This window comes from Aulonocara sp. 'chitande type north' Nkhata Bay, linkage group LG18, assembly GCF_057382095.1.
Source record: "Aulonocara sp. 'chitande type north' Nkhata Bay isolate Kocher_YH1m ecotype deep benthic linkage group LG18, A_spYH_male_GT1.1, whole genome shotgun sequence".
In the NCBI taxonomy this organism is placed as follows: Eukaryota; Metazoa; Chordata; class Actinopteri; order Cichliformes; family Cichlidae; genus Aulonocara; species Aulonocara sp. 'chitande type north' Nkhata Bay.
Genome location: NC_141361.1, coordinates 33,941,397 through 33,968,580, shown reverse-complemented (window position 1 = coordinate 33,968,580; position 27,184 = coordinate 33,941,397). Strand labels below are relative to the sequence as shown.

Sequence of the window (27,184 nt, the reverse complement as noted above, 5' to 3'; positions counted from 1 at the left end):
CTGATCACATCATGTACACTAAGAAAACCTACTGGAGCTCACATTAGAAATTATTACGAGTTGTGATTCTTTTCCCTATGCTGATCCACTACACAGACCTCAGGGTTCCCCACCTGCTAATTCCCACTTTAACCCTTAATTGATGCTGATGTTCACTTGCCAAGCTGCAATGAAAATGCCCTTTCTGAGGCTAAAGCTGAGGATGTGCTGGGAATGCCTCGCCAAGGCCCAGGCCCGCGTGCTTTTCAACTCTTCGGCAGAGCTTTGACAGCATTCCGGGGAAGACTGGGGACACTGAGTCTGAAGGTATCTCCATTGCTAAAGTTGCTGCACTGAGCAACAGCCCCAAGGTGGTTGGTGCCTGTCATGGTGGCAACCCTGAACCAAATCTTTCGTACTGCTGAGAAAAGATTCTGGCAGACGGTGAAGCGACTCAGGAGGGGAAAGCAGTGTAGAGCATGCACTGTGTATATAGATGGTAGCTCTTACTATGGCCATGCCAGGTCTACTAAAACTGAAAAGTTGACTGCAATTAAGCATTTGCAATAACTGACACTGTCTTTTGCGTGACTGTGGAGGAATCCACTTTTCCTTGCAAAACAGTTTTAATTCAGCCACATTAAAGGGTTTCACGGTGAACGGCCTGTTTAAGGTCATACCAAAACATCTCAATTGAATTTTAGTCCAAACTTTGACTAACACACTGCAAAACCTTGATTATTATTGTTTGTTTCTTTTGTTTTTTGAGCCATTCAAAGATGGAATTTCTAGTGTGTTTCAAATTATTGTCCAGCTGTACTGAGATTCAGGTAATGAAGTGATGGATTGACATACTCCTTCGTGATTTTCTGGTAGAGAGCAGAATTCATGATTCCATCAATTAAGGCAAGTAATCCAAGTCCTGAAGCAGCAAAGCAGCCGCAGGCCATAACACTGACACGTAGGGATGAGAAGTGGCAAGAATGTAGCGATTCCAATTCCATCGATCAATATCACTAATAGATTTGATTCCTTATCAATTCTCTTATTAATTCTCACTGGGTTTGCACTGGCTCCACTTTTAGAGTCAACACCATTTCTAAGCAGCATATCAAAGAGATAATATCCGTGCAAATTAATTGCATGCTGTGTGGTCAAATGTGCCTTTTAGACATATTCCCCACTTTGTTGTTATCAGTGTTGGGATCATTTGCTCAAAAAAAGTAAGGTATTAAACATATTACACAGAACACTTTTCTTAAAAATAATGCAGTACGTTACTTAATTACTCCCAGGAGAAAGTATTTCATTGTACTTCTGCTTTTCCTTTTTCTTTCCTGCCTTGTTCCCCAGTTGCATTTATTCAGTTTTGTGACACTAAAACACATATTGAAGCATTTTGCTGAATATAAAACATTTACTGTCATTTAAAAATCTGCATCTTTGACGACAGGTATCAGTAACTGAGAATTAAATGTAGATGTGTAGCCTGCTCAGATTGATGAAAGGTTACACAATTGTACCTTTAAACAAGATGTGAAATCACCATAGAGCAGCTTAAATGGATCAGTGGTAGTCTGGTGGCTGCTTTAATTGTTTTTGATATATCGCAAGTGAATACAGCATTAGAAGTCACTGGATTTCCTACTGAAGCAACACTGCTGCATGCTGTGACAGCATCTCATCCTGCTGGCCCCAGCATGACCACATTAATTCACAACTGCCAGCAGGATTTGTAGGGTTTTGACTTTAACCATGCAACCACTGCCAACATTTCACTGACAGCACTAATACACCAAGAAAACATACAGCCACAGGAGTAGCCAGTGATTCTTGGCATCATCCCAAATACCTCTGTAATTATAACAGAGCAGCACTGCTGCCGCACATCAAACTGGAGTACAAGTAGAAGAATGACACAGAAGAGAGTACAAAGAAACAGAGATGCAGGCAGGAAAAAGTAAGAGACACAGATGAAACAGTGTACATGTGGGGGGGTTAAAGTTTTCCTAAAAATGTTTAAATACAAAAATAAAACCTGGGTCTTGATTATTCGATAAGGCTGCCAAGCCACCACCTTCTATCATTTCCTGTCATCCCTTTGCTGTAAAAGTATAGAAAAGCTTCTAAGACAATCAGAGGCACTTTTTGTTTATTTTTTTTCCTCATGTTCTGTACATTTTTTTTGTGATGTCCACAGCAGCAATTAGGTCTACTGTGTTCTCACTCCCATATATAGGACACTTCACATAAAGTTTGACTTTACAAAGTTTTCTGGTGACTTTGAGAGGCTGCAGCCAGCCTCTGGGACCAAAGCAAATACAGCACTGCAGAAGCAACCTGTAAGTGTGTCTTGGCTCGATTCGATAGGTAGGGCTCCTAGAAATAACCTGCCCACACCTCCAGCCATCCATCCTTAGCACACATCAGCCATGATGTATGAGACACTGCAGAGAGTCTTTGCATGCTCTACACACACACACACACACACACACACACACACACACACACACACACACACACACACACACACACACACACACACACACACACACACACACACACACACACTTCCATTCTCACCTGCTCAGCTCACAGTATGTAGGTTGCTGCAACAACTAGGGTCAGAGCGCAGATATAAGAAAAAGTTTATCCTACTTTCACCTGTTTCAATAAGCAGGACAAACTCAGACTCCAGAACAAAAGCTACCATTACAGTGGTTTGCAAAAGTATTCGGCCCCCTTGAACTTTCCCACATTTTGTCACATTACAGCCACAAACATGAATTAATGTTATTGGAATTCCACGTGAAAGACCAACACAAAGTGGTGCACACGTGAGAAGTGGAACAAAAATCAGACATGACTCCAATCATTTTTTACAAATAAATAACTGCAAAGTGGGGTGTGCGTAATGATTCAGCCCCCTTTGGTCTGAGTGCAGTCAGTTGCCCATAGACATTGCCTGATGAGTGCTAATGACTAAATAGAGTGCACCTGTGTGTAATCTAATGTCAGTACAAATACAGCTGCTCTGTGACGGCCTCAGAGGTTGTCTAAGAGAATATTGGGAGCAACAACACCATGAAGTCCAAAGAACACACCAGACAGGTCAGGGATAAATACAGGGCCAAATACTTTTGCAAGCCACTCTAAATCTGGCTTACATTAGTCCTGGTGTTTTAGCGAGGTACGTGATTTTATTCAATTTACTGAGCATACTTTACTGGTAGGTGCTTTGTTAAACTGAACATTTAACAAACAGTAATTACAAGAACTAAATGTGTTGCACCTTTTTAATATGTATGCCAATTGCTTATTTTTGTTTACTTATTGTTTTTAGCAATCGATATCTCAAGTGGGATCTCTGGTATTGCGTTTATCTCCCGTTGCATGGGTCTTAAGTAATGCAGGATGAAGGATTTGGGATATGAAACATACATACATACGTACATTACATTAACTTGATTAACTTGCATTCATTTCCTGGAGACTTATCCTGACTCTACCCATCACAAGTCCCTGCCTGAACCTTACCCTAATCCTGACTCAAGCCTTCACCCTAAAATTGAATGATTCACCTTGCAATTTGTCCCCATAAAGTAGGCGAGACCTCACAATGTGAGTGTTTAAACAAATTTGTGTCCCCACAACAATAAGTAATACACGACCCCCCCCCCCCACACACACACACACACACACACATACACGCACACAGCAAAATTGGTATGGCCCACACAATGTGCTTACACATGGCCCACATACCGCAAAGAATGACGGCCCTTTGGTGGCCCAGACCTGGTTTGCCAGAGGTGGCCCACACATGGCCCAGCACAAGGCCAGTTTCAGACACACTGGTGGTCCTATGCTGGCCCATGTGTGGATTACCTCTGGCAAACCTGATCTGGGCCACCAAAGGGCCGTCATTCATTGCAGTATGTGGGCCATCTGTAGGTGGTGTGCGGCCACGGGCCAGTTGCAGACACACTGCTGGCCCTGAAAAGTTTCAGCTCTGGCCCCAGATGTCAGCCTAATGTGTACCTTAATCAAGCCATGTAATAACAACATGTGCCAGAACATGCAAAACAGTGCAAAAGTAACATGACAAACCTCTGTTCAGACAGTGAATGGACTGATTTTTTATTTAGTGCTTTTCTACTCTCCCAGATTACTCAAAGTGCTCTATACAACATGCCACATTCACCGCTTAACTGAGTGCTGCCTAACTACATTCATACACATTCACACTCTTGACATGCAGACTGGAGGAGCCAGGGATCGAACCACTAACCTTCCAATCAGTTTGTAACCTGCTCTGCCACCTGAGATATGGCATGCCATCGCATAAACAGTGGCGTCATTGCCAGACCTGGCACACATCCGGTTGACATACACTCTGCCAAAACACCAGTCAGTCAGAAGTGCCATCCTGATACCAGATTTTGACCTGTTTTCTGTAGGCCTGGGCCACATTAACCAAGCCACAATCAAGCCAGATATGGCATGCCATCACATAGACAGTGCCATCTATGCCAGGCCTGGCCTATATCTGGATGACATACGTCTTATCATGCCAGAAGTCGGCCAGCAGTGCCGACTTGATACCAGATCCTGGCCAGACCTGCTTGCTATGTGGGCACTAACACACACACAGGCACAGTTACTTTACCAACTGACCCCTGAGCTCCTAAGTGTCCCTCAAACCTCATTCAGGGATCCACTCCTCTACTTCACTATCACTCCCTGAAAGCTCACTGTCCTCACTTTCTGAGGACAGAAAGTGCACATTCCCTTGGTTTCCTTCCATAAAAGGTATTTACATCCATGTCCTGTAATTATGAGTAGATTGTAAAGTAAAAAACATTGACTATGATCATATAAATGCACACAAACACATCTCTACACACATATGCAAATGCATTATATTGCCTGAAAAAAATTGGGCTAACTGCGCAGTGTTGCCTTGAGGCAACGAATGAAAATTAACAGTTTTACTGTATAAATAAATTTTAAAAAGTAGAACAAACAATCAAATATGCTCCTTAACATATTCATGCACATTTATTTCACTATAAACATGTAAAATAGTGATCTTTATCTTGCCTCCTAATGGAGATGTCTCATGCAGTGCAGCTTGCAGAAAGGGGTCCCCCCCCCCCCAAATGAAAGTCACACCACCTTCAACTCATCATTTTATTGGAAAGTGATGTGTCTGGTAGCATTATTTGAAAAAAAAAAAAGAGTTGTTTTTTTTGAAGGGCCAGTGTAAGGCAGGAAAATGTGGTTTGTTTGCTCAGGGCAACGCTATGCTGTAGAGGGTTAAAAAGAAATCTTTATCTGTAACTGGGAACAGTTGTGGTTGCTCAGGTAATGTTTCCATTGCAATCTCTTACATTAGCTGGAAGAAATAAGCTAACTGAAGCAGTGAGCCTGAAACCTACAGTAAAATCTTAGCACAGGATACTGAAGATCACTTGAAGTAGCTTTGAGCCTGTATACCTCTAGCTTAATATGTACCCAAAATGAGGCAATAACGGCAGGTAAGAATGGCAATAATAATAAAAAAATATGTGCAGCCTATCTGGAGCAACAGCATAGTATGCATATGCATAGTAATTGTGTATAAGTGCTTATTCGACTGCCCAAACAGTAAATAAGCACAGATGCATTTCTGGAACAGTCTCTTACTTCTGTCAGTGCTGACAGAAGACTTTATTTAGGTAAGTATAACTGGGATAGTTGTTCCTTACAATTAATAGTTAAATGGTAATTATTACTTAAGTGTAAGTATGCATGTATTTCTTGTGAGTACTTTAGCTCCCTTGTAGCATGTAGTAAGTAAAGCTGAAGATGAAATAAAATATCACCCTTGTTTTTGTAATTATTGGATTTTAATGATCTGTTCTTCATATTTTCAAAAATGGTTTGCAAACCCACAATATTTGCCATGCAGATTTAGTAGCTGCAGTTTTATTTCCTTGCTTTTCTTGTAAAAGAGGATGAACAGTCCAGCATGATCAGGTCAGATACAGTGAAGTGTTGTGCAAACTTTCACTATGTTGTACAATATTGGTACGTCCTGATGCAGTTTTCCTTAGCATAATAGAATCTTTTTAATTTACAAAAAGTCAGAGTGGCTGTGGCTTACGAAGTAAAGCATGTTGTCTACCAACTGGGTTAGGTTGAGGTTAGTGGTTTGATCTCTGGCAGACTCCATTCTGAATGCCAAAGAATCCTTAGGCAAGATAAGTTGTTTGTGGTGCTTTCATTGGAAATAATGTGTGTGAATGGGTGAATGAGGCTTGGATGACTGAAGTCCTTTGAGTGCTAAAGCAGAGTAGAAAAGCAAGTTAATTTTGCCATCTTGTGTTCATTTGTAACTGCCAAGACAATATGTATAATATCAAACTGTCCTATAGTGCTGGAGCTGTCACACTCACGTCTTTGATAAGAAATAGTAATTTTAGACAAAGTTAACCTCAGTCAATACAAAATGCACTTTTGAAATGATGATTTCATCTAGCCCTACCTGTAGTAATAATAATAAGTAATTATCCCCCTTATTAAATCATGACTTCACTGTGATTAACCACACTGTTCTGGAAAGCAATTCTAGCCACTCCCAGGTCCTAGTAGTGCCTGACCGGGCGAATCAAGAAATCACTTAAAACCTGTCTGTGGAAGAGTTACTTTATTACTTGAAAGAACATCAGGGCCCTTCACATTCAGCTCTTTGAGGACCGCTATAGCAGATTTTTCTTTTTTTACATCTTCAGTTTGATAATACATTTCATGCAAACAAATCCTTTATACTCAGGCATCATACTTAACTCTGAACATTCAAAAATTTTATTCCTACAAAATGCAAAGAAATGAGGGACAAAGGGCAACAAAAAAGAAAGGAAAGACAGAAGTTTGGTAGAAAGAAATTAAATATGTTATTAATACAAGTCACACCGGTTTAATATGCTCAGGGAGCACGAAGTATGAAGTTACATTTCTGGCTTCTAAAAATCCCCAAAACTGTGTCCCATCAGTGCAGTTCAGTATTCAACATCCTTTGTCAACATGGTAGAGACGTTTTTGGGTTTTTTAGTTTGTAGAAATTCTTTATTAGTCCATTGTTAAAGAAGCTTAGTCAGATTTGAGAAGCTATTCTTAGATTATTATAAAAATCAATCATGAAGAGAAATATAAATTTCTTATAATGTATTATAGTGTATAATATAACTTTCTTTTAATAATGAAAACGCTGCGAGGACTAAAGAAGTGCAGAGATTTTTTGCTTTATCAGTGGTAAACAATTCAAGCACATGGCAATCCTAAAAACAACATGCACTAAAAATAAAAGTCACTCCAAATGTCCAAATCAAGACATTCTTTGATTGTGATTGTGGGAATGTCATCTCACACATGCAAGTTTGAATGTAAACAGATTTTAACAGATTCATAGGCAGAAGAATATTTTGAGCGTGGCTGCCAGAAGGCACCTCAGCCTTGACCAGTTTAACCAGGCGGCTGCAGGTGGGCAGCTCGGGGTACGGATGTTTAAGGAGGGGGAGATGAAGCTAAACCTGTTGAAAATATGTGGAACAGATTATTAAAGATTAAGCCAATAATTACAAAAACAAGGACAATTATTTACTGTATGATTAGTTATACGAAAGCAAATACATGTTCCTGTCACCACTGACAGAGGTAAGAGATTCTTCCAGACATGCATCCTTTACTGGCAAATAAGACGAGGAGCAGCCGGAGGCATTTATAATCAGTTACTCTACCTATTCACATTTCTTAAATCCTTTATGTGCACACAAATCTCCACACAGATCAAAATACATTTGCAGGTTGAAAAACAAACACCTTAGTCGCAAAGCTTTCCCTCCTGTGTACTGTACTTTCATCTCCCTTTACGCTTTACCTCCTCAGCTCCTCTCCTATCTGTCACTTCTGTTTTCTCATCAGCTCTGCATTACAACATTCTGCTATAATCTTTCAGATTACATAAGAGCACTGCAGTGAGAAGCTGCAAGGAAGGGAGAAATGCAGAAAAGTGAGGGGTGCTGTGCAATATTGCTTTCTATCTTGTACACTTCTATTTTTATTTACTTTCACTGCTATACAAACCTGATGCTCTCTGTTACTGTCCACACTGTGAGGAGGGTGATACAAAGTTCAAAGTTTATTCAACTGTAAATAACATATAAATAAAATAGAGTCTAATTTGAACCTCCTTCATTCCGCTCCACGGTGCAGAGAGGCTCCAAAATATTCAGTGCCTTTATGGAGCTGTTGCTGAATATCAGTTAGTTACTTATCCACTTCCTAAGAAAAAGCATCCTGCTTATATCACCACATGTGTTGATATGGAAATAATAAAAATGTCCATAACATATGTCCAGATTTTGACCACTTGAGTAAAAGAGAAACAAGCTGTGAACTGATATGATCTGTGGGTTTTGTTGAGGTTTCAAAAGTTTTATCATTATTATTTTTTCAGTTTTTTAGTTTGCTTTTCACTTTAACTTTAGAGCTTTTAAGGATTCTCAGTAATGTTGTTTTAGACGTTTTTAGAGAATTTGGGAAATTTTGGGGGGAATTTTATTATATTTGATTCTTTAAAGCTTAATTGATTGTAGGCTTCCTGTATCTTAATAAGTCTTCATCCTTGGAAAAGGTTAAGTTAAAAAAGTAGTATTGTTAGGTCTTTACCTTATAATATAAAGTGCCTTGGGATAACTGTGTCGTGATTTGGTACTATATGAATAAAACAGGATTCAACTGAACTTAATTTGTTAGATGTTGTTTCTTGTGTCTTGTCTCTCTTCCTGTCATTTACCTTGATTGTGTTTAGTACATTTAATTTTTTTTACTTAAATGTATGTATGCTGTATGCATTTTGTTCATTCCTAAGTTGTGAGTGTACACCAGCCAAAATACTGTCTTTAGTTATTAACATTTGAAATGATGAAGGCACTTGAAAATGGTAAATGGCCTGTATTTGTATAGCGCTTTACTAGTCCCTAAGGACCCCAAAGTGCTTTACACTACATCCACACATTCACACACTGGTGATGGCAGCTACATTGTAGCCACAGCCACCCTGGGGCGCACTGACAGAGGCGAGGCTGCCGGACACTGGCGCCACCGGGCCCTCTGACCACCACCAGTAGGCAACGGGTGAAGCGTCTTGCCCAAGGGCACAACGACCGAGACTGTCCAAGCCGGGGCTCGAACCGGCAACCTTCCGATTACAAGGCGAACTCCCAACTCTTGAGCCACGATTGAAAAGTAACACAAAGTAAGCTGCCTTTCCAGGAAAACACAAAAACCTTTCAGAAGTACGTAAGGTTTTGTGAGAGCACAAAACCCTGTTTAGTCTTTCCCTCCCAGGCTTCTAGACTTCTGATTGGCCAACATTTCTACAAAGTTAGGATTTGACGTGTTCTTGATGGATTTGACTTCGTTTTAGTGTTTACATGTGGGCGGAGATATTTTTTCAAAACGAAAGTGGTTTTCAAAAATACCCGTGTACATGGTAATTGGTAATTTTTATTTCAACATGTGAACAATATACAAGTACATTTAGAAAAGAAATAAGAGAGAAAAAAATACTATACAAATTACATACAAAAAAACATTCAGATTAATTTACATGTTGAAAGGGAGTGGGAAGAAGTATACACTTATTTAATCCCACCCCTGTCCCATAAATTATCAGTGAATATTTAGTCAGCTTCCTTACTGATATAATTTGTAATAAAAATAGTGAACAGATTTCTGATATACTATATACTATAATATCACATCATGAATTTTTTGTTTGTTTGTTTTTAAATAGAGACATTCACTTAATTTAAATATTTTCCTTTTCTTTATAGATCGAGAAGATCATATTTTTATAACTCTTTTTGAACAGTTTTATGTTTGGACATTGCTTTAATTCCATATTCAGTTTGTTCCATAGTTTCACTCCTTGAACAGAAACACAAAAGCCTTTTCTTGTAGTACGTACCTTCATTGTTTTGAAGTTACAAAAACCCCTTAAATTATAACTTCCTTCTTTCAAAAAAAACATACTCTGAATATTACCTGGCAGTTCTTTATTTTTTGCTTTGAATAGAATTTGTGCTGTTTGGAATTTCACTATATCGTCAATTTTCAATATTTCAGACTGCAAAAATAGTGAGTTTGTATGTTCCCTATAACCTGCATTGTGGATGATTCGAATTGCTTTTTTTTGAAGAGTAAAAAGTGAATGTAATGTGGTTTTATAGTTATTGCCCCAGACCTCTGCACAATAGCTTAAGTATGGTGAAACCAGTGAACAGTAGAGAATATGAAGTGATGTTCTGTCGAATACCTGTTTTGCCTTGTTTAGTACTGCAATGCTTCGTGATACTTTGGAATGAATATATCTTACGTGAGCTCTCCAGTTAAGGTTTTCATCTATTATTACCCCCAGAAATTTATTTTCACTGACTCTTTCAATATCAACACCATTTATTTGAATCTTTGCATTTGTATTTAAACTACTATTTCCAAATAGCATAAGTTTAGATTTATTCAAATTTAATGATAATTTGTTTTTATCAAGCCAGAACTTCACTTTACTTATTTCATTAGTCATATCCTCCAATAAATTCTGCAGATCATCACCAGAGCAAAAAATGTTTGTATCGTCAGCAAAGAGAACCATTTTTAATACTTTGGACACTTTACAGATGTCGTTAATGTACAAGTTGAAGAATTTTGGACCCAAAACTGACCCTTGGGGTACACCACGAGCAATGTCCATACATAAGGAGCAACCACCATTTATTTTCACAAACTGCTTTCTGTCACTTAAATAACTCCGGACCCAATCTAAAACTACCCCTCTGACACCATAACGTTCCAGTTTTCTTATTAATATATCATGATCTATAGTGTCAAATGCCTTTGTCAAGTCTATGAATAACCCAGCCACATATTGCTTTTTGTCTATGGAATTTGTGATGTATTCTATTGAATCTAATAGTGCCGATGATGTTGATCTGCTTGATCTGAATCCGTACTGACTCTCAGTGAGTAGTTTATGTTTATCTATAAATTTTTCCAGTCTGTTTTTAAACAGTTTTTCAAGAACTTTTGAGAATTGAGGTAGTAAAGAGACAGGCCTGTAGTTTGTGAAATGGTGTTTGTTTCCAGATTTGTATAGAGGTATAACTTTTCCTATTTTCATTCTGTCTGGAAATCGACCAGTTTGAAATGATAAATTACAGATGTATGTAAATGGTTTTATAATAGCCTCAATGACTCTTTTAACCACTATCATATCAATATCATTACAATCCAAAGATTTGTGATTTTTACATTTTCATCAACGGCTGTGAGAAACATAGAATATGGATTTCTGTCAATCAGTGTATCGGGTTTTTCCTGTGCTTTCCCAGGATGAGTGATTGTTCTTGCTAAATTTGGTCCAGCAGTTACAAAGAATTCATTGAGACTATTTGCCACAACATCCATATTGTATTCTTCATGATCATTACAAATGAAATACTTGGGATAGTTCTTTTGTCCAGTCCCACATTTTATAACACTGTTCAGGATTTCCCATAATCTTTTAATATTATTTCTATTTATATCTAATTGCTTCTTATAGTATTCCTTTTTACTAAATCTAAGTATATTAGTTAACCTATTTTTATATCTTTTGTATCTGATTTCAGCATCTTTAGTTCTCGTTCTTAAGAACTCTCTGTATAGAGCATTTTTCTTTATACATGCATTTTGCAGACCTTTTGTTATCCATGGACAGTCCATATATTTCTGTTTCCTACTATATTGCTTTATTGGACAGTTGGTATTGTACAGTAATGTAAATATTCTAAGGAATTTATTATAAGCACTATTAACGTCCTGTTCCTGATATACTTCACCCCAGTTTTCCTTCAATAAATCTTTTTTAAATGCATTCATTCTTTCTTCTGTTCTTACTCGTCTGTACTCTTTTTTACTGTCCATTTTATTGATCTTGTAATTCCTATCATAGATTGTAAAAATTGGAAGATGGTCACTTATGTCGTTAATCAGGAGTAATAATAGTAATGGATTGGATTTATATAGCGCTTTTCAAGGCACCCAAAGCGCTTTACAATACCACTATTCATTCACTCTCACATTCATACACTGGTGGAGGCAGCTACAGTTGTAGCCACAGCTGCCCTGGGGCAGACTGACAGAAGCGAGGCTGCCATATCGCGCCATCGGCCCCTCTGGCCAACACCAGTAGGCAAGTAGGGTAAAGTGTCTTGCCCAAGGACACAACGACCAGGCCAGAGAGCCCAGGGATCGAACCGGCGACCTTCCGGTTACAGATGCGATTCCCAACCCCCTGAGCCACTTACAGTCTTATTTTCAATGTCATTTGCAAAAATGTTGTCTATGAGAGTTGCACAATGTGATGTAATCCTGGTAGGTCTAGTAATTTTAGGGAATAGGTTCATATAGTGCATTGTGTTTATAAATTCCTCAGTGGTTTTATGTTTATTTGGGTTTAGCAAATCAATATTGAAGTCTCCACAAATGAAAACTTTTTTGCGAGCCATTTCAATAAATGTTTCTTCTATCCAGTCTTTAAATGTCTCAATACTACTACCTGGAGCTCTGTATATACAGCTAATGATTACATTTTTACTTTTTTCTTTACAAATTTCAACTGTAATACATTCTAGTACATTATCAATCACCATCGTCATCTTTTCCACCACATTAAATTTCAAGGATTTGTCCACATACAAGGCCACTCCTCCTCCTCCTTTGTTTCGCCTAGTTATAAATGTGAATTCATAACCCTCCAGTTCAAAGTCTGTTCCTTTTTCCATATTGATCCAAGTTTCTGATAAGGCAATGACACTAAATGGATGTGAAAACTGGTTAAGATATTCTTTGATATGACTAAAATTAGCATAGAGACTTCTACAGTTAAAGTGGATAATTGATCATTTATTCTCAGTTTTAATCCTCTGATTGTAGTCTTTATTTGTATAGTAGCAGCAATTGTTATTGTTAGATGAGAAAAAGTTGTTGTCTGGATCTATTTCATATTCCAAGTCATGTGTATTGTGATCCATATAGTTAAATGTTTTCAGTTCCAATTGATCATATTCTGCAACTGTCTGACTGATGCAGCTGATTCTTCCAGATGTATCTGAGTTCTTCCTTCCAGTGTGTGTCATAAGTGAGTGTGTGGTTGTCTGTTACCTTGTTTGCCGTCCAGATCGTGTTGCTCACTGATATTTTTCGAGATCCGCCATATTTTTAATGGTCAGAACTTTGGCTTCCTCTGGTGATCCGTTTAGTTTAATGAATATTTTGCAGTTCGTCGTCCAAGTGCCTTGGATTTTTCCCAGCTTCTTAAGGTGTCGCGCTTTTTTGGCTATTTCAGCGTTGTGTTTGGTTAGATGTTCATTGATAAAGACATTAGATCCTTTTAATTTTCTTCCTTGTTTCAGCAGCGTAATCTTGTGCTTTCGATTTACAAACCTTAATATAATAGCCGGTATGTTGCCATTCCTCCTGGGAAGAGGGTGGCATGCTTCGACAGAGTTACAGTCCAGGGCAATCCCTTTGGACCGCAGGAAAGCAGCCACCTGTTGTTCCGTGGAGCTAATGTCAAGCTCTCCAGGTTCCTCGTTGCTGTCAGCGGTCACCGCCTGAGCGTATGACCGGGGTTTAATATGGAGCCCAGTGATGATGACGTCGTTTATCCTGGAGTATTGTTCCAGGTCAGCGACCTTACTTTCCAGGTATGCAATCTTTTTATCTTTTTCGGCATTTTGGATGCGGAGGAGCTTTACCTCCTCCACAATTTCAATGATATTTTTCTGCTGCAACCTGATAGTAGAAATTTCCTCCATTATGAAGTCAAGGGACTTTTTAATGTCCTCGACTTCCTCAGCTGTCGGTGTCCTCTTCGGCCCCATTTTATCTGGTTACCCTGGTAGCAGGTTCAGTCAGCTGATTCCTCAGTCAGCTGTTAGCCTGGTAACGCGTTGGCTAGCCTGCAATTACCTCGTTAACTCCGTTAGTCCAGTCCAATATCCTGTATCAAAGTCGTAATCCAGACAGGGTTGTACCAAAAGTTCCAACAATTTGAGTAGTCTTTGCTCCAGAAATTGATGGCGGTAACCCCACAGGGGAAATTGAGTTGTCATACAAGCAAATATACAACAAACAACAAGCACTCATATAAAATGAGAGTAGAAACTAGAGATGGACTGATCCGATATTACGTATCGGTATCGGTCCGATACTGACCTAAATTACTGGATCGGATATCGGAGAGAAATAAAAAATGTAATCCGATCCATTAAATATCACGAAAGCACCTCACAAAACTTGCAACACGCCGTAACTCACTTCAGAATTTTAGCACGTCGGAGCAGTATGCATCACGTGATAGAGCGGCTGTGGCATGCGGGACCTGTCGGTGGTCTGGATAGCATTTGGAGCTTCGCTAGCAACCCGGCATTTCATCTCCGACAAAGTTATCCCCGAGAGAAGTAAAGCAAGTGTGTAAGTCCATCTCTGAATGTTTGTAAAGCATTCCTGCGTTAAGCTTAACAACCGATATATGGAGCGACTGCCTCTTCTCGCTGCTACTTCAATCATGAAACTGATCAATGATCAGCTGATCGTCTCTCTTCTTTGTTTTTGGCCCACTTTGCACCAGAAAGAGGAAACCAGCGGCTGAACAACAGCAGCACGTTTAAGCTTGATCAGCTGTTGTTAGAATGTATTTAATATTACTTTCTACTCGAGGATCTTTTTCTACGTAGCTGACGCTGGTAACTGTGCAGGGGCGGATCTAGCAAAGTTTAGCCAGGGGGGCCGATAGGGCATGAACAGGGAAAAGGGGGCACAAAGACATACTTTTCTTTCTTATTCTCATTTAAAATGTCTAGCTTTTAATAAATAATTATCTGACACCCAAAGTTTTAATTTGATGTAAAATGAATAGAAGTCAATTACTGTATATAGTGACTATTAAGTCTAATATACCCTAGTAAGCTATAGTACTTTTTCCTTTGGGAAGGTACCATCTGTGCAGTCTACAATTTTGTTGAAGAAAGATGTTGAATCTATTTAATATTTCTTGAAAAAAAATTGATTTCTGTGCATTTTTTTTCACACTGCATCAAATTAAGGTTGATTACGTCGATTAAGCATCATGAGGTGGAGTGTGAGGGGTGATTCCCTATTTTTTATTTATTTATTTTTGTTGCTGGGAGTTGGAACCCTATTAGTTAGGTTGCTTAATATTTACGCTAAGTACTCTTTAAAATACCAGAATAGGGAGGATGGTGTAGGTTTAAGTTTATTAGATTGATCAGTATTGCTGAACTATGAGATATTTTTTTTGCATACAGGTATAACAGAATAGCTTTAGTGTAGTTGTTGTTTTAAACTTGAGTGTGAACTTATACAAAATGCAGCAAGATATTTAAAAAAACAGTTTCATTGATTAAAAAACACTATATCGGATTCATATCGGTATCGGCAGATATCCAAATTTATGATATTGGTATCGGTATCGGACATAAAAAAAGTGGTATCGTGCCATCTCTAGTAGAAACAGAGTTATGATAGAAAAATATTAGGAAAATAGATAAATATAGAGATATAGGTATAAATATAAATGTAGAAGGACAGGTATGTGTGCAAATATATGTTGTGGTGTAAAAAAGTGACAGTGGGCATTGAGGTGTTATTAGTTCTGTTCCAAATGTGTGGATCTGACCCAAGTGGGTGAATTAAAGAGTCTGATAGCAGCAGAAGCACCAAATCCAACCTTCTGAAGGCGAACCATTTCTCACTCACTATCGATAACTCCACAGTTTTCCCTTCTCCTCGGGTTAAGAGCCTTGGTGTCACCCTAGACAGTTCACTTTCCTATAAATCTCACATCAATAATCTCACCTGTTCTGCCTACTTCCATCTACGTAACATTAACAGATTGCTTCCTTCTCTTTCCACCCAGTCTACGTCCATTCTTGTCCACAGTCTTGTTACCTCCCGTATTGACTACTGCAACTCTCACTTGCATGGTCTTCCCCAAAAATCCCTCCATAACCAGAACCCCTCCTACCAGCACATCACCCCTGTTCTTCAGGAACTTCATTGGCTCCCTGTGAAATTCCGGATAATATTCAAACTTCTTCTGCTCACCTTCAAGGCCATTCATAACCTCGCTCCTCCTTACCTTTCTGACCTGTTCAGCACTACCTGTTCTGCCCGCTCACTTCGATCTTCTTCTTCTATCCAGCTTTCTGTGCTTCCCTTCCGCCTCAGCACCATGGGAAGCAGAGCTTTCACCTGCTCTGCTCCCAGGCTGTGGAGCTCTCTGCCCCCACATATAAGAAACACTGGTTCTCCCCCAGTTTAAATCCCAACTCAAAACTCATCTGTTCAAATCTGCATGTTCACTGTGAATCCACTGTTTGTTCATTTTATCTCTTACTTTTGTTTTTATTGCTCTTCATTGTGTCAGTGTTCTGTTATGTGTTTTATCCTATTGTAAAGTGTCCTTGGGTGACTTGAAAGGCGCTCATAAATAAAATTTATTATTATTATTATTATTATTATTATTATTATTATTATTATTATTATTATTATAGAAGTAACGACTTCCTGTAACGCTCCCTCAGACAGCCAGGCTGAAGGAACCTGTTGCTGAAACTGCTCTTCAGATTGTCCAGTGTGTTATGGAGGATGGGAGTCATTGTCCATGATTACCAGCAGTCAGCAGTCTGTCACTGATCACCTCCTCCAGGGTGGAGAGCTTCACGCCAACAACAGACTCGACCTTCCTGATGAGTTTGTTCAGTCTGTGTCCTTTGCTTTGATGCCTGCACCCCAGCACGCCACAGCAAAGATGATGGTGCTCTCAACAACAGACTGATAGAACCTGAGAATCTGAGCTTTCGTAGAGAGTAAAGCCAGCTCAGACCCTTTTTGTAGGCAGCGTCCATGTTGGCACACCACTCCAGCTTGTGATCCAGTTGAACTCCCAAAACTTATCGGATGTGACTATTTCGACATCTGTCCCACCAATGCAGAAAGGAGAGGGTCGGGGTCATTCAGCTGCAGGTGATTCACCTCACACCACCTCTCGAAGTGATCCATCAGTCCTTTATATGCCTCTTCCCTTCGTATCTCCACACTTCCAATAATGGCCGTGTCATCAGAGAATTTCTGGGGAAACAAGCTTCTGTGATGTACTTGAAGTCAGCCGTACAGTTGGTGAAGAGGAAAGGGGACAGCACATTTCCCTGGGGTGCTCCTATGTTACTGTTCAGACTGTCTGACACACAGCTCTGCAGTCTCACAAACTGTGGTCTGCCTGTCAGGTAGTCGCTGATCCACTGGACCAGCAGAGCCTCTACCTGCATGTTCTCCAACTTCTCCCTCAGCAGCTTTTGCTGGATAGAGTTAAAGGTGCTAGAGAAGTCGAAGAACGGAGGTGAGAGGTTAGTGCTACAGGCCTGTAGTCACTTGGTGCCTCTGGATGATTCTAATTAGGCACTGGAACCAAGCAAGATGTTTTCCATAGCACTGGGACTCTCTCGAGGTGCAGGATCAGGTTGTATAGTTGATGGAGTACTCCACACAGCTGGCTAGCACAAGCTTTCAGCACTCTGGGACTGATGCCGTCGGCTGATTTCCCCCTGCACGAGCCTCTCCAGCCCTCATCTCACCTGAGTGGGTGTGATATGCAGGTTGGTCTGGCTGATGGGGGGGTGAGATGGCCTCTGGGGCTGTAATGCTTTGCCACCAGGTGTCACAGGAGCTTAGATCAGTGAGGCGGCTGCAGGTGGGCAGCTCGGGGTACTGATGTTTAAGGAGGGGGAGATGAAGCTAAACCCTCTGAAAACTTGGTTTAACTCGTTAGCCCGCTGCACATCCCCCTCAGTTTCATCACCACCTTTCTTCTGGAAGCCAGTGATAACGCTCAACCCTCAAAAAGGCCCTTTTCTTTTCATTGAGAAGGGCCTTGAAGTTGCTTGTAACCCAAGGTTTGTTATTTGGGGAGCAGCACACCTCTTTGATGGGGATAGAGTTGTCACTGCAGAACTTTATATACTCTGATACACAGTCTGTTAAACCATCAATGTCACTGCCATGTGGTTCATACAGGACATTTCAGTCGGTGGCTTCCGAAGTGTCTTCATGGCTCACTGAGACCACCTCCTCACACTTTTTACAGTCACTGACTTCTGTTGAACCATTGCCCTCTATGCTGGTGTGAGCAGGACAAGGTTGTGATCTGACCTGCTCAGTGGAAGGAGGGCCGTGGAGGTGTAGGCATCTCTGACATTAGTATAAAATAGGTCCAGTGTTCTATTGTCTCTTATGGTGCATTTGACAAACTGGTGAAAAGTGGGAAGTGTGGAGGAGAGAGATACCTGTTAAAGTCACCTGTGATGAAGATGAAGGCACCCGTTTTATTTGGAGATGTGCGGTCACCGAGCTGATGATGTCACAAGCTACATCGGCCTTGCGGGAACGGGGGATGTAGACAGTGATGGCGATGACACTGGTAAACTGGCGACGGTGTCTGTGTCCTTTCAAACCGTGAAGAAGCAAGGGATTGAAATATTAGAATCCAGTATCTGATCATTCAGCCACATTTCAGTGAAGCACATTATACTGGACTCTCTGAACTTTCTCTGGGTCCGGGTGAGCGCTTAATGACTTCCGGCACACCGGATTTAAACCTCTTCCTCTTCAACATCTGTTTAATCCCTGCTCGACACCCCCAAGGTCTCCTTCTCAGTTTTTTGGGTATTGTAGGCTTTCCAGCGGAAGAGATAATAGGTGTTCTCAGAGCAAGGAGCTAATCACGTGTGTAAACAGAAGAAGCCATGCTTTAGCTGTAATCCATGAAGAGCGTTCCGATGTAGCTTTGCCGCTGCTCCAGGTGGCTCAGCACAGAGTGGAGAGCTACAGTGATGGTGTCTTCTTTACATCTGTTCACACGATATGCAAACTAAACTAGTAGGTGTCGAGGTATGGGGATAGATCATTAATCTTCTGAAGGACTAGTCTCTCAAAGCATTTCATGATTACTGGAGTGAGGGCCACAGGACAATAATCAATAATCATTCAGGCTAGTGATGGGAGATGTCTTTGGCACTGGGGTGATTGTGGCTGATTTTAGACAGGATGGGAGGACTGCCTGATCTTGGAAGAGGTTAAGGGAGAGGTTACAAGCCCCATGTCAGAGTTAAGGATGCCATCATCTGCCTGCTCAACTGTGTTCTTGCCCATCTGGACCAGCCAGGAAGCACTGTGAGGGTCATGTTTTTTTTTACTTTTCAAGTGTATTCAGTACCATCAGGCTAACCCTACTGGGTGATAAGCTGACAGTAATGAAGGTGGATACCTTTCTCATGTCCTGAATTCTCCACAATATGTGTGTCTTCAACGCTGTGTCTGACAAGGTGATCAGCCACACCTTGGCACCACAAGGGACCGTCCTCTCCTCTTTCCCATTTGCTCTATAAACCACAGACTTCAGCTACTGCACAGACACCTGCATCTTCAGAAGTTTTCTGATTGCTCTGCAGTGGTTGGATGCATCAGTGATGGTGATGAAATGGAGTAGTGGGCTGTGGTGCACTCCTCTGTCATGTGGCACAAGCAGAATCACCTGCAGCTCAATGTGACAAAGACAAGAAAAGAGGTGGCTGAGATTTTTTGAATCATCTGCCAGACAATGCTTACTATTTTTTATGAGTCTGTTGCATGCTGGGGCAGCAGGTTGAGGTACGCAGATGCCAGTAGATTCAATAAACTGATTAGCCAGGCCAGTAACGTTGTGAGGGTGAAGCTGGACTCTCCAAGGGTGGTTGTCAGAGAGTTGGATGCTATCCGAGATAAGGACAATCATTAAAGAGAATCGCATTGTTATGGGGAAACCTACAAACCCTGAGTGGACCTGGAGGGGGCACTCCACCCTTTTCTAGCTGAGGACCTCTGAGACCTCTGATTTGGAGGTGATGATTCTCATTGCCACCGCTTCACAGTCTGCTCCAAGCCGTTCCAGTGTGAGCTGGAGGCCGTCACCTGATGAAGCTAACAGAACCACATCATCTGCAAAAAGCACAGATGAGATTCTCTGGAAGTGGAAGCCTTCTACCACTTGGCTACGCCTAGAAATTCTGTTCATAAAAATTATGAACAGAATCGTTGACAAAGGACAGTCCTGGTGGAGTCCATCACCCACTGGAAACAAGTTGACTAATTGCTGGCTATGCAGAGCAAACTTTTGCAACGGTTGCATAAGGATTGAATGGCCTGTAGCAATCTGCCAGAAACCCTTACTCCCGAAGCAACTTCCCGAAGGACACTCCAAAGGACACAGTTGAATGCCTTCTCCAAGTCCACAAAATATATGTAGACCTTGCGGCCACAGCTCAGTGCAGCAGGATCAGCAATGGAAGTGCTCCATTGATCCATTTGAACTCAATGTCCCCAGTCTCCCTCGGAATGCTGTCGAAGCTCTGCTGGAGGCACGAGTTGAAGATCTCATGGACCCGGGCCTCTGTCAGGCGTTCCCAGCACATCCTCACTATACGTTTAGGTGCAGATGATCTGTCCAGCATCCTCCCTGCCACCTGATCCAACTTGCCACCAGGTAGTGTTCAGCTGACAGCTCAGCCCCTCTTCACCCAAGTGTCCAGAACATATGGCCAGATGATACAATTACAAAATTGATCATCGACTTGCGGCCAAGAGTGTCCTAGTGCCACAAGCACTTATGATAGTACAGGAGAACTTCTACTCTGCATATCATCAAAATCTGACAGTTTTGCTGGCTGTCAGGTATTTAGTAGTGCTGTCAGCATTAATCTCGTTACGCGAGCCGCGTTAACTCGCTAATGGAGATTTGCAGCGTTAATGCGGTTATGGCGTTAACGTCATTTTAGAGAGATTAACGCTGATAGTATTTAGTAATTCACAGAAGCAGCAACTGATTTATGGTAAATGCACTTAAGAAATGACAAAATGCATAGCATTGCATAGCATAAACTTTATTGAATCAAACATTCCTTTTATGCAAACTGCATAATTATTGCATACCACATACAATAAATCGTTGTAAAACAATACATCTGTCTGGTTAGTTTTTTAGTTCATTTTTTGGCATTTAAATTAGTTTAGATTGATTTTGAAATATGTAATTTTTCTTGTATTATTTTATTTATTTTTAATATTACTGGACCTTGTTTACTAACTTAAGCATGGAAACATTCTTAGTGTGCACAGAAAAATTAGTTTGTACATAAAATCACTTTCAGATTCACGATAGATGCACACAGGCCAATTCTTATTACACATCCAATCTTCAGTCTCTCAGTTCTGTGTGTAAAGAAACAAGTTCAAGTTGAAGTTGAGGGAGCGCTGACAATATTGTAAGAGAGAAGCAGAAAGTTGGACAGAGTCTGAAAGTAAAATCGGGTACAAAGAAGTAAGCCAGAAAGGTGCTGCTTTCTTTTGAACAGTGTCCTTGCTGGCATCAATACCTAGATCCTATACTGGTTGCACAGGATCCAGGATCCCACATGAATATGTGCCATTACTTGAAGGTTTGCAAAGTCTCAGGAGCCTGGAGATTCCAGGAGACAGGCAGTTAGTCAAGAAGACAGGGACAGGGACATGGAAGGTCCTTAACCCATCAAGAGAAGTGGTACAATATCAGGGTGTTTACCCTGAGCAAGAGTCTGCCTACAGGGATGAAGTAGCGAGGCTGACAGTGTGGTACAACCTGCTCCTGAACACATTTAAGAACAAGGAGATTGTTGTGGATTTCAGAAAACTGACATTAAACCACTTTACATCAATAAGGATGGCGTGGAGATGGTGTCAGACTTCCGCTTCCTGGGAGTTCATGTCACGGAGGGCCTGTCCTGGGGTGTGAACACAGCAGAGCTGGCAAAGAAGGCTCAGCAGAGATTTTATTTCCTGAGAATCCTCAGGAAAAATCATATCCTTCAAAAGCTGCTGGTGTCCTTCTATCGATGTTCTATCAAGAGCATCCTGTGCTACTGTCTTTTTTCCAGCTGCACATCATCACAGAGTGAAACACTTCAAGGGACTGTAAAGATTGCCCATGAGATCATCGGTTGTTCTTTACCCTGCCTGGATGAACTGCACAGCTCTCTATGCCTCAGGAAAGCAAGAAATATCATAAAACACTCCTCACACCCTAGCTCATAATCTGTTCCAACTGCTGCCATCAGGCAAAAGATACCAGCGCATCAAAACAAAGACAAACAGTCTGAATAGCCATTTCCACCCTGTAGCTGTTGAACTGAATGACATGTAATCACCTCTAATTCAGCCTGACAAGTGCAATGGATGCCATGTGTAATATTGTTTATGTGCAATAAGGTTTTATATGAGCAATAAGGTTTTATTTATTATACTGAATGACTGTGTTCTAACAAATTTTTTATATTATTCTTTTGTAGTTATATCGAAACTTTTCTTTCTAGACACCACAAGGACTGCACTTAATTTTGTTGTACTTATTACAATTAGGGGTGGGCAGTATAAAGTAGAATAAAGTGGGCAGTATGCGGTAGAAATTATATGAAATGATGTGAATTTGACCAATGGTAGAGATTTTGACTATACCGCTCTACCGCAGTAGCGCATGTTGATGGAGTCATCAAGCTATGCTTGTTTTGGTCAAAAGCATCGCAGCGCCTGCAAGCAATATCATCTACAAATTATGCCAGCGACAGTAATAGCGAAGAGACGAAGCACGTTTTGGAATGTGAGGAAAGCCAAAAACGGTGCTTCCTCCACTTCCGTAACATTGATTCATTAATGCTGAATTCTCTGGCAGCTGCTCTATTCCCATGTTGTTGCAGTATATTAATGACTAACCTCGTATTGTGGATGGATTATCTCAGTTGTTCTCCTGACTGAAGCTTAGTCCGTTTACATTGCGATTGCATTTGTCCCTAACCATCGGGAACCCTCACGTTAACTTTTATCGAGTGGAAAAAAGTTAGCATTCATCCTCCAGCTTCACAGTTTATGTTATGCTAACATAGCTGTGTCGTTAGCACATCACATAGCACATGCTACATGCATGAATTTTGTCAGAAATCTCTCAGTCAGAACATGCTATATCATGTTTAGGTGGAAACTAGCGAGCTAACTTCCTGCTAACTTCAAACTGTTAAATTTAATAAATTCTGTTTTCATGGATGCCTGGATGTTAAACTTCATTGTTACACCTGGTAAAGCAGCAACGCTGATTATTTTATTAAAGATAAAATAGTTTAGACAGTTTTTAACTCTCAGTGATGCTGCAGTGTTCGTTTGACTCTAGGACCTGAAGTGGATGGAGTTTTGGACCCAGATTACTCTGTTAGGCTCCAGACTACGGTAGCCGAAATGCTCCAACAATCCAACAAGCGGTGCGGCTTCGTAGCTTACCAAAGTTGACTAAAACATTTTTTGACAGATTTGACAGACATAAAATCGGTTTAAGGTCAGTAAGCACAACCAGAATTCATTATAAGGTGCACCGTTGATTTTTGAGAAAATTTAATTATTTTAAGAGCGCCTTATAGTGCGGAAAAAACGTTATACAGAAGAAAAGAATATATCGCAATATATATCATTACCGCACATGCTTCAAATTATACCATGATATGGATTTTAGGCCATATCGCCCAGCCCTAGTTGCAATGACAATAAAGATATCTTTCATTCTGATGTTCCAGATCTGAAAGGGTCTGGATAAGCTGTAGAGAACATTATGCTGTTTATAACATCATTCAATAGGGTGGCTGTAGCTCAGGAGGTAGAGCAGGTCATCTACTGATCAGAAGGTTGGTGGTTCGATCCGTGGCTCCTCCAGTCTGCATGCCAAGTATCCTTGGGCAAGATACTAACCCCAAATTGCTCTCCAATGCGTTCATTGGAAGGTGAATGTGTATGAATGATAGTTAGGAAGCATTAAGAAACTTAGAAGACAGTGCTGGTGTGAATGTGTGTGATTGGGTGAATGTGGCATGTTGTATACAGCGCTTTGAGTACTCCGGGAGAGTAGAAAAGCGCTAAATAAGAATCAGTCCATTTACCAATACGACCAGTGTCAGTGATGGTCTGGGGAGGCATATCCATGGAAGGACATACAGACCTCCACAGACTGGGCAACAGCACCCTGACTGCCACTAACCACAATGAAATCCTTGGACTCACTATCACACCCTGCAGTGGGCCCTGCACAATGGCCAGCTTTTTATGCTGTCAGTTCCTGGAGGATGAAGGGATTGATACCATTAAGTGGCCTCACATTCCCCTGACCTAAATCCAATAAAACACCTCTGGGAAATTATGTTTTGGCCCATCTAGTACCAGCAATTTGAACCTCAGACTGTCCAGAAGATCAGTTACACATTAAACACCATACACTGTTCCTATGCTAGAAATGTGTCTAGTGGAGCTGAGATAGGAGCTGATGCACCATCGACAGAACAGTTGTCCCTGGAGAAAGAGGTCTTCGTCTTTTTTGCTTAAAAATAACACAAAAAAAAAAAACCCAGACAGATCTCCGTTCAGGGTGAGGATATTTCAATCTGTCCCTTACTCCCATGGAGAAAGCAGCATTCATCATCCGACTGATTTACTGAAACAGGCAAGAGAAACAACTTAAGGAAACACATATTATTTTAATAGAATACCAGACAAAAAAGGACACTAATATTGCCCAACATGTCTGATACCTCAAAAAGCAGCAGAAAGTACAAGCTACCTTGGATGGATAAAGTTAAATGGAATACCTGAAGAGGTCAAAGTGATTTGTATTGAAGACATAAGAGAGGAGAATCCAAATAAGGACAGCATTATTCTGGAATATCATGCTGATCTCCACTGTGTGTTTCCTTTTCTTTGCTTTGCTTGTTTTCCTGTGACTGTTACAAAGACAATCAACATAAAAAAAGATTGACAAATAATTGGAGTGCAACATTTTATGAGGATTGCTAAAATGGATGGAGTAACTTAAATAACAACAGTAGAACAAAAAAAATAAGTATTTAGGACTGTTTGAATTGTTGTCTATGAAACATGATTAATTAATCCATTAAAAACAAAAACTCCGGTTCAGATGAGTCATTATGATTTTTACTGACCAGAAATAGTGAGTGGAGGAGGGCTTGCATTATATATAAATTAATTGCAGCAAAGTTTTTAATATTTAATGTAAATAATTTCATAGAATGCCTCACATTTAGGGCTGCCACGATTAGTCGACGACAAATTTAATAGTCGACACGTCGTTTGAAGCTTTGTAAGATCCCAAAAGACGCAGGAATAAGTAGTAGGATTTAAGAGTGTAATAACGGACTGAAACAGAAGATGGCAGCACTGCATGTACAAGGATGCCAGCTGCCGTTAAACAAGAAGAAGCAGTGTCTTGTAGCTGTGTCCAAATGCAGGGGCCGTTTACATTACACACAGGCTGTGCAAATTCGAAGACTTCTCCAAATACGGCCGACAAGTATGTCCTCCTTTTCCCCAGATTTGAAGGATGGGTCGGGTGGCCCAACCTATCCCAGAATTCATAGCACGGCCCAGCCAATTCCAGTTTCCAACAATGGCGGCAGCTAGTTAGTTTTAATATTACTCTTATTATTCTTTCTGGGTCACAAAATAAACTTTTAACATATTTTCAGGCGAGAATGTAGCTGTGTAAACCTCAAATATCTGCTCAGTTTATCAAGACACCACATACTTTCAGAAGCACTCCGACGTTTTCGGAGACGTCTGTTATCCACCAGCTCAATAGCTAGCCGGGGGCAAGGCTCAGTAGAACCAGCAAGAACAGCGGACTCCCGGCACATCATTTTCAAACCCACCTTTCGCTACTCAGGTTAAACATGATATAGAAGTCACTTAGATAACTTAAAAATGTTATTGTTTGGCTTTTTTCAGTGTTTTATTTGTTGCTCAGTAAATCGGTTTGGCTGAGATTAAAGTTATAGTTTTCACACAGCTGAATAAACGTCAAGCAGAAAACTGGTTAAACAGATTAAACAGGTGAGATGGTCGAGAATATACTCCAGTGTCCTGTTAAATTTTAGGGAGCAAGGAGCAGACGGCTGAGCATTAAAATATTAATAAACTATCATCTTGACTTTATTTTTAGTTAGCACATACCTTAAACACTTCAAGCTGTAAGCTAATGATAGTTATTATAAGACGCATGCTGATGCAATAACCTGTACGTTTTACGTCCAATGGATGCATGATCTGACTAGTCGACTAATTGCAAAAATAATCGGTGACTAGTCGACTATCAAAATAATCTTTTGTGCAGCCCTACTCACATTATATACTAAATACACCCTCCCAGTTTAGCACTCGAGCTGAAAAATTTCCCATCTCTTCTGACATGGTAGTGTTGGTGCTGCCCTGCATCAGTGTTTGTGGCTTCATGTCAGTGCATTTCAATTTCTGGTCAGATTGTTAGTGCTTCTGGATTTATATACACTTTTGATGGGCTACATACCACAGGCATTCAAGCTCGCAGTAATTAAACCATTAGCCATCACTTGACCCAGTTGTCTTAGCCAATTATCTGCCATGTATCTCCATCTTCCTTGATGCTGTTGACCACAATATCTCACAATAGAAATTAGAGCATGTCACAGGATTTAAAGATACAGCTGTTGTAAAGGCTCACCTTTTAGCACATTCACTTAACCAGATGCACCTTGTTTCTTTTCGTCACCTTTGATTGGGTGTGGTGCTTGGCCTTAATTGCACTCACCTGTCACTCGTTATATAAGGACTGCACTCACCTACCCCTCACTCTTTCTTCACTCCCACATGGGGCGGCAGCTGAGGTGAGTTTCTCTTTGAGTCTCCTGAGTTCATGTATCATTTTGAGTTACTTAAATCATACTTTCTCCTTTTTAGAGAGAGCAGTCCATGTGTGTCTTTCTTTCCTTTACCCGTTATACAATAAAACGACAAAACCTGCAAATGATTGATGACTGCTTATTCTCATTCTAATCCGATGAGCCCATGATGATGACTACTGAAACCCTGAACCTCCCTTCCTCCAAAACAACAGCACTTCAGCTCTTTGAATTGCATCTGTCTGACAGAGTCCAGTTTCTTCATGTAA

General features: G+C 40.5%; 2 protein-coding genes across 7 annotated transcripts in view; both read right to left on the bottom strand.

The window, feature by feature from the left end:
• LOC147309048 (ryanodine receptor 2-like) overlaps positions 1-27,184 on the bottom strand; it is a 319,734-nt gene that overhangs the window by 277,597 nt on the left and 14,953 nt on the right. The window lies entirely within an intron of this gene.
• On the bottom strand, positions 13,002-14,037 carry LOC147309049 (uncharacterized). Its single transcript, XM_086272071.1, has one exon. The coding sequence runs from the start codon at positions 13,947-13,949 to the stop codon at positions 13,254-13,256; it is 696 nt and encodes a 231-aa protein (XP_086128197.1). The 5' UTR covers positions 13,950-14,037; the 3' UTR covers positions 13,002-13,253.

Coding starts and splice junctions, on each gene's coding strand:
- LOC147309049 (XM_086272071.1), bottom strand. CDS start 13,949: ATGGGGCCGAAGAGGACACCGACAGCTGAGGAAGTCGAGGACATTAAA.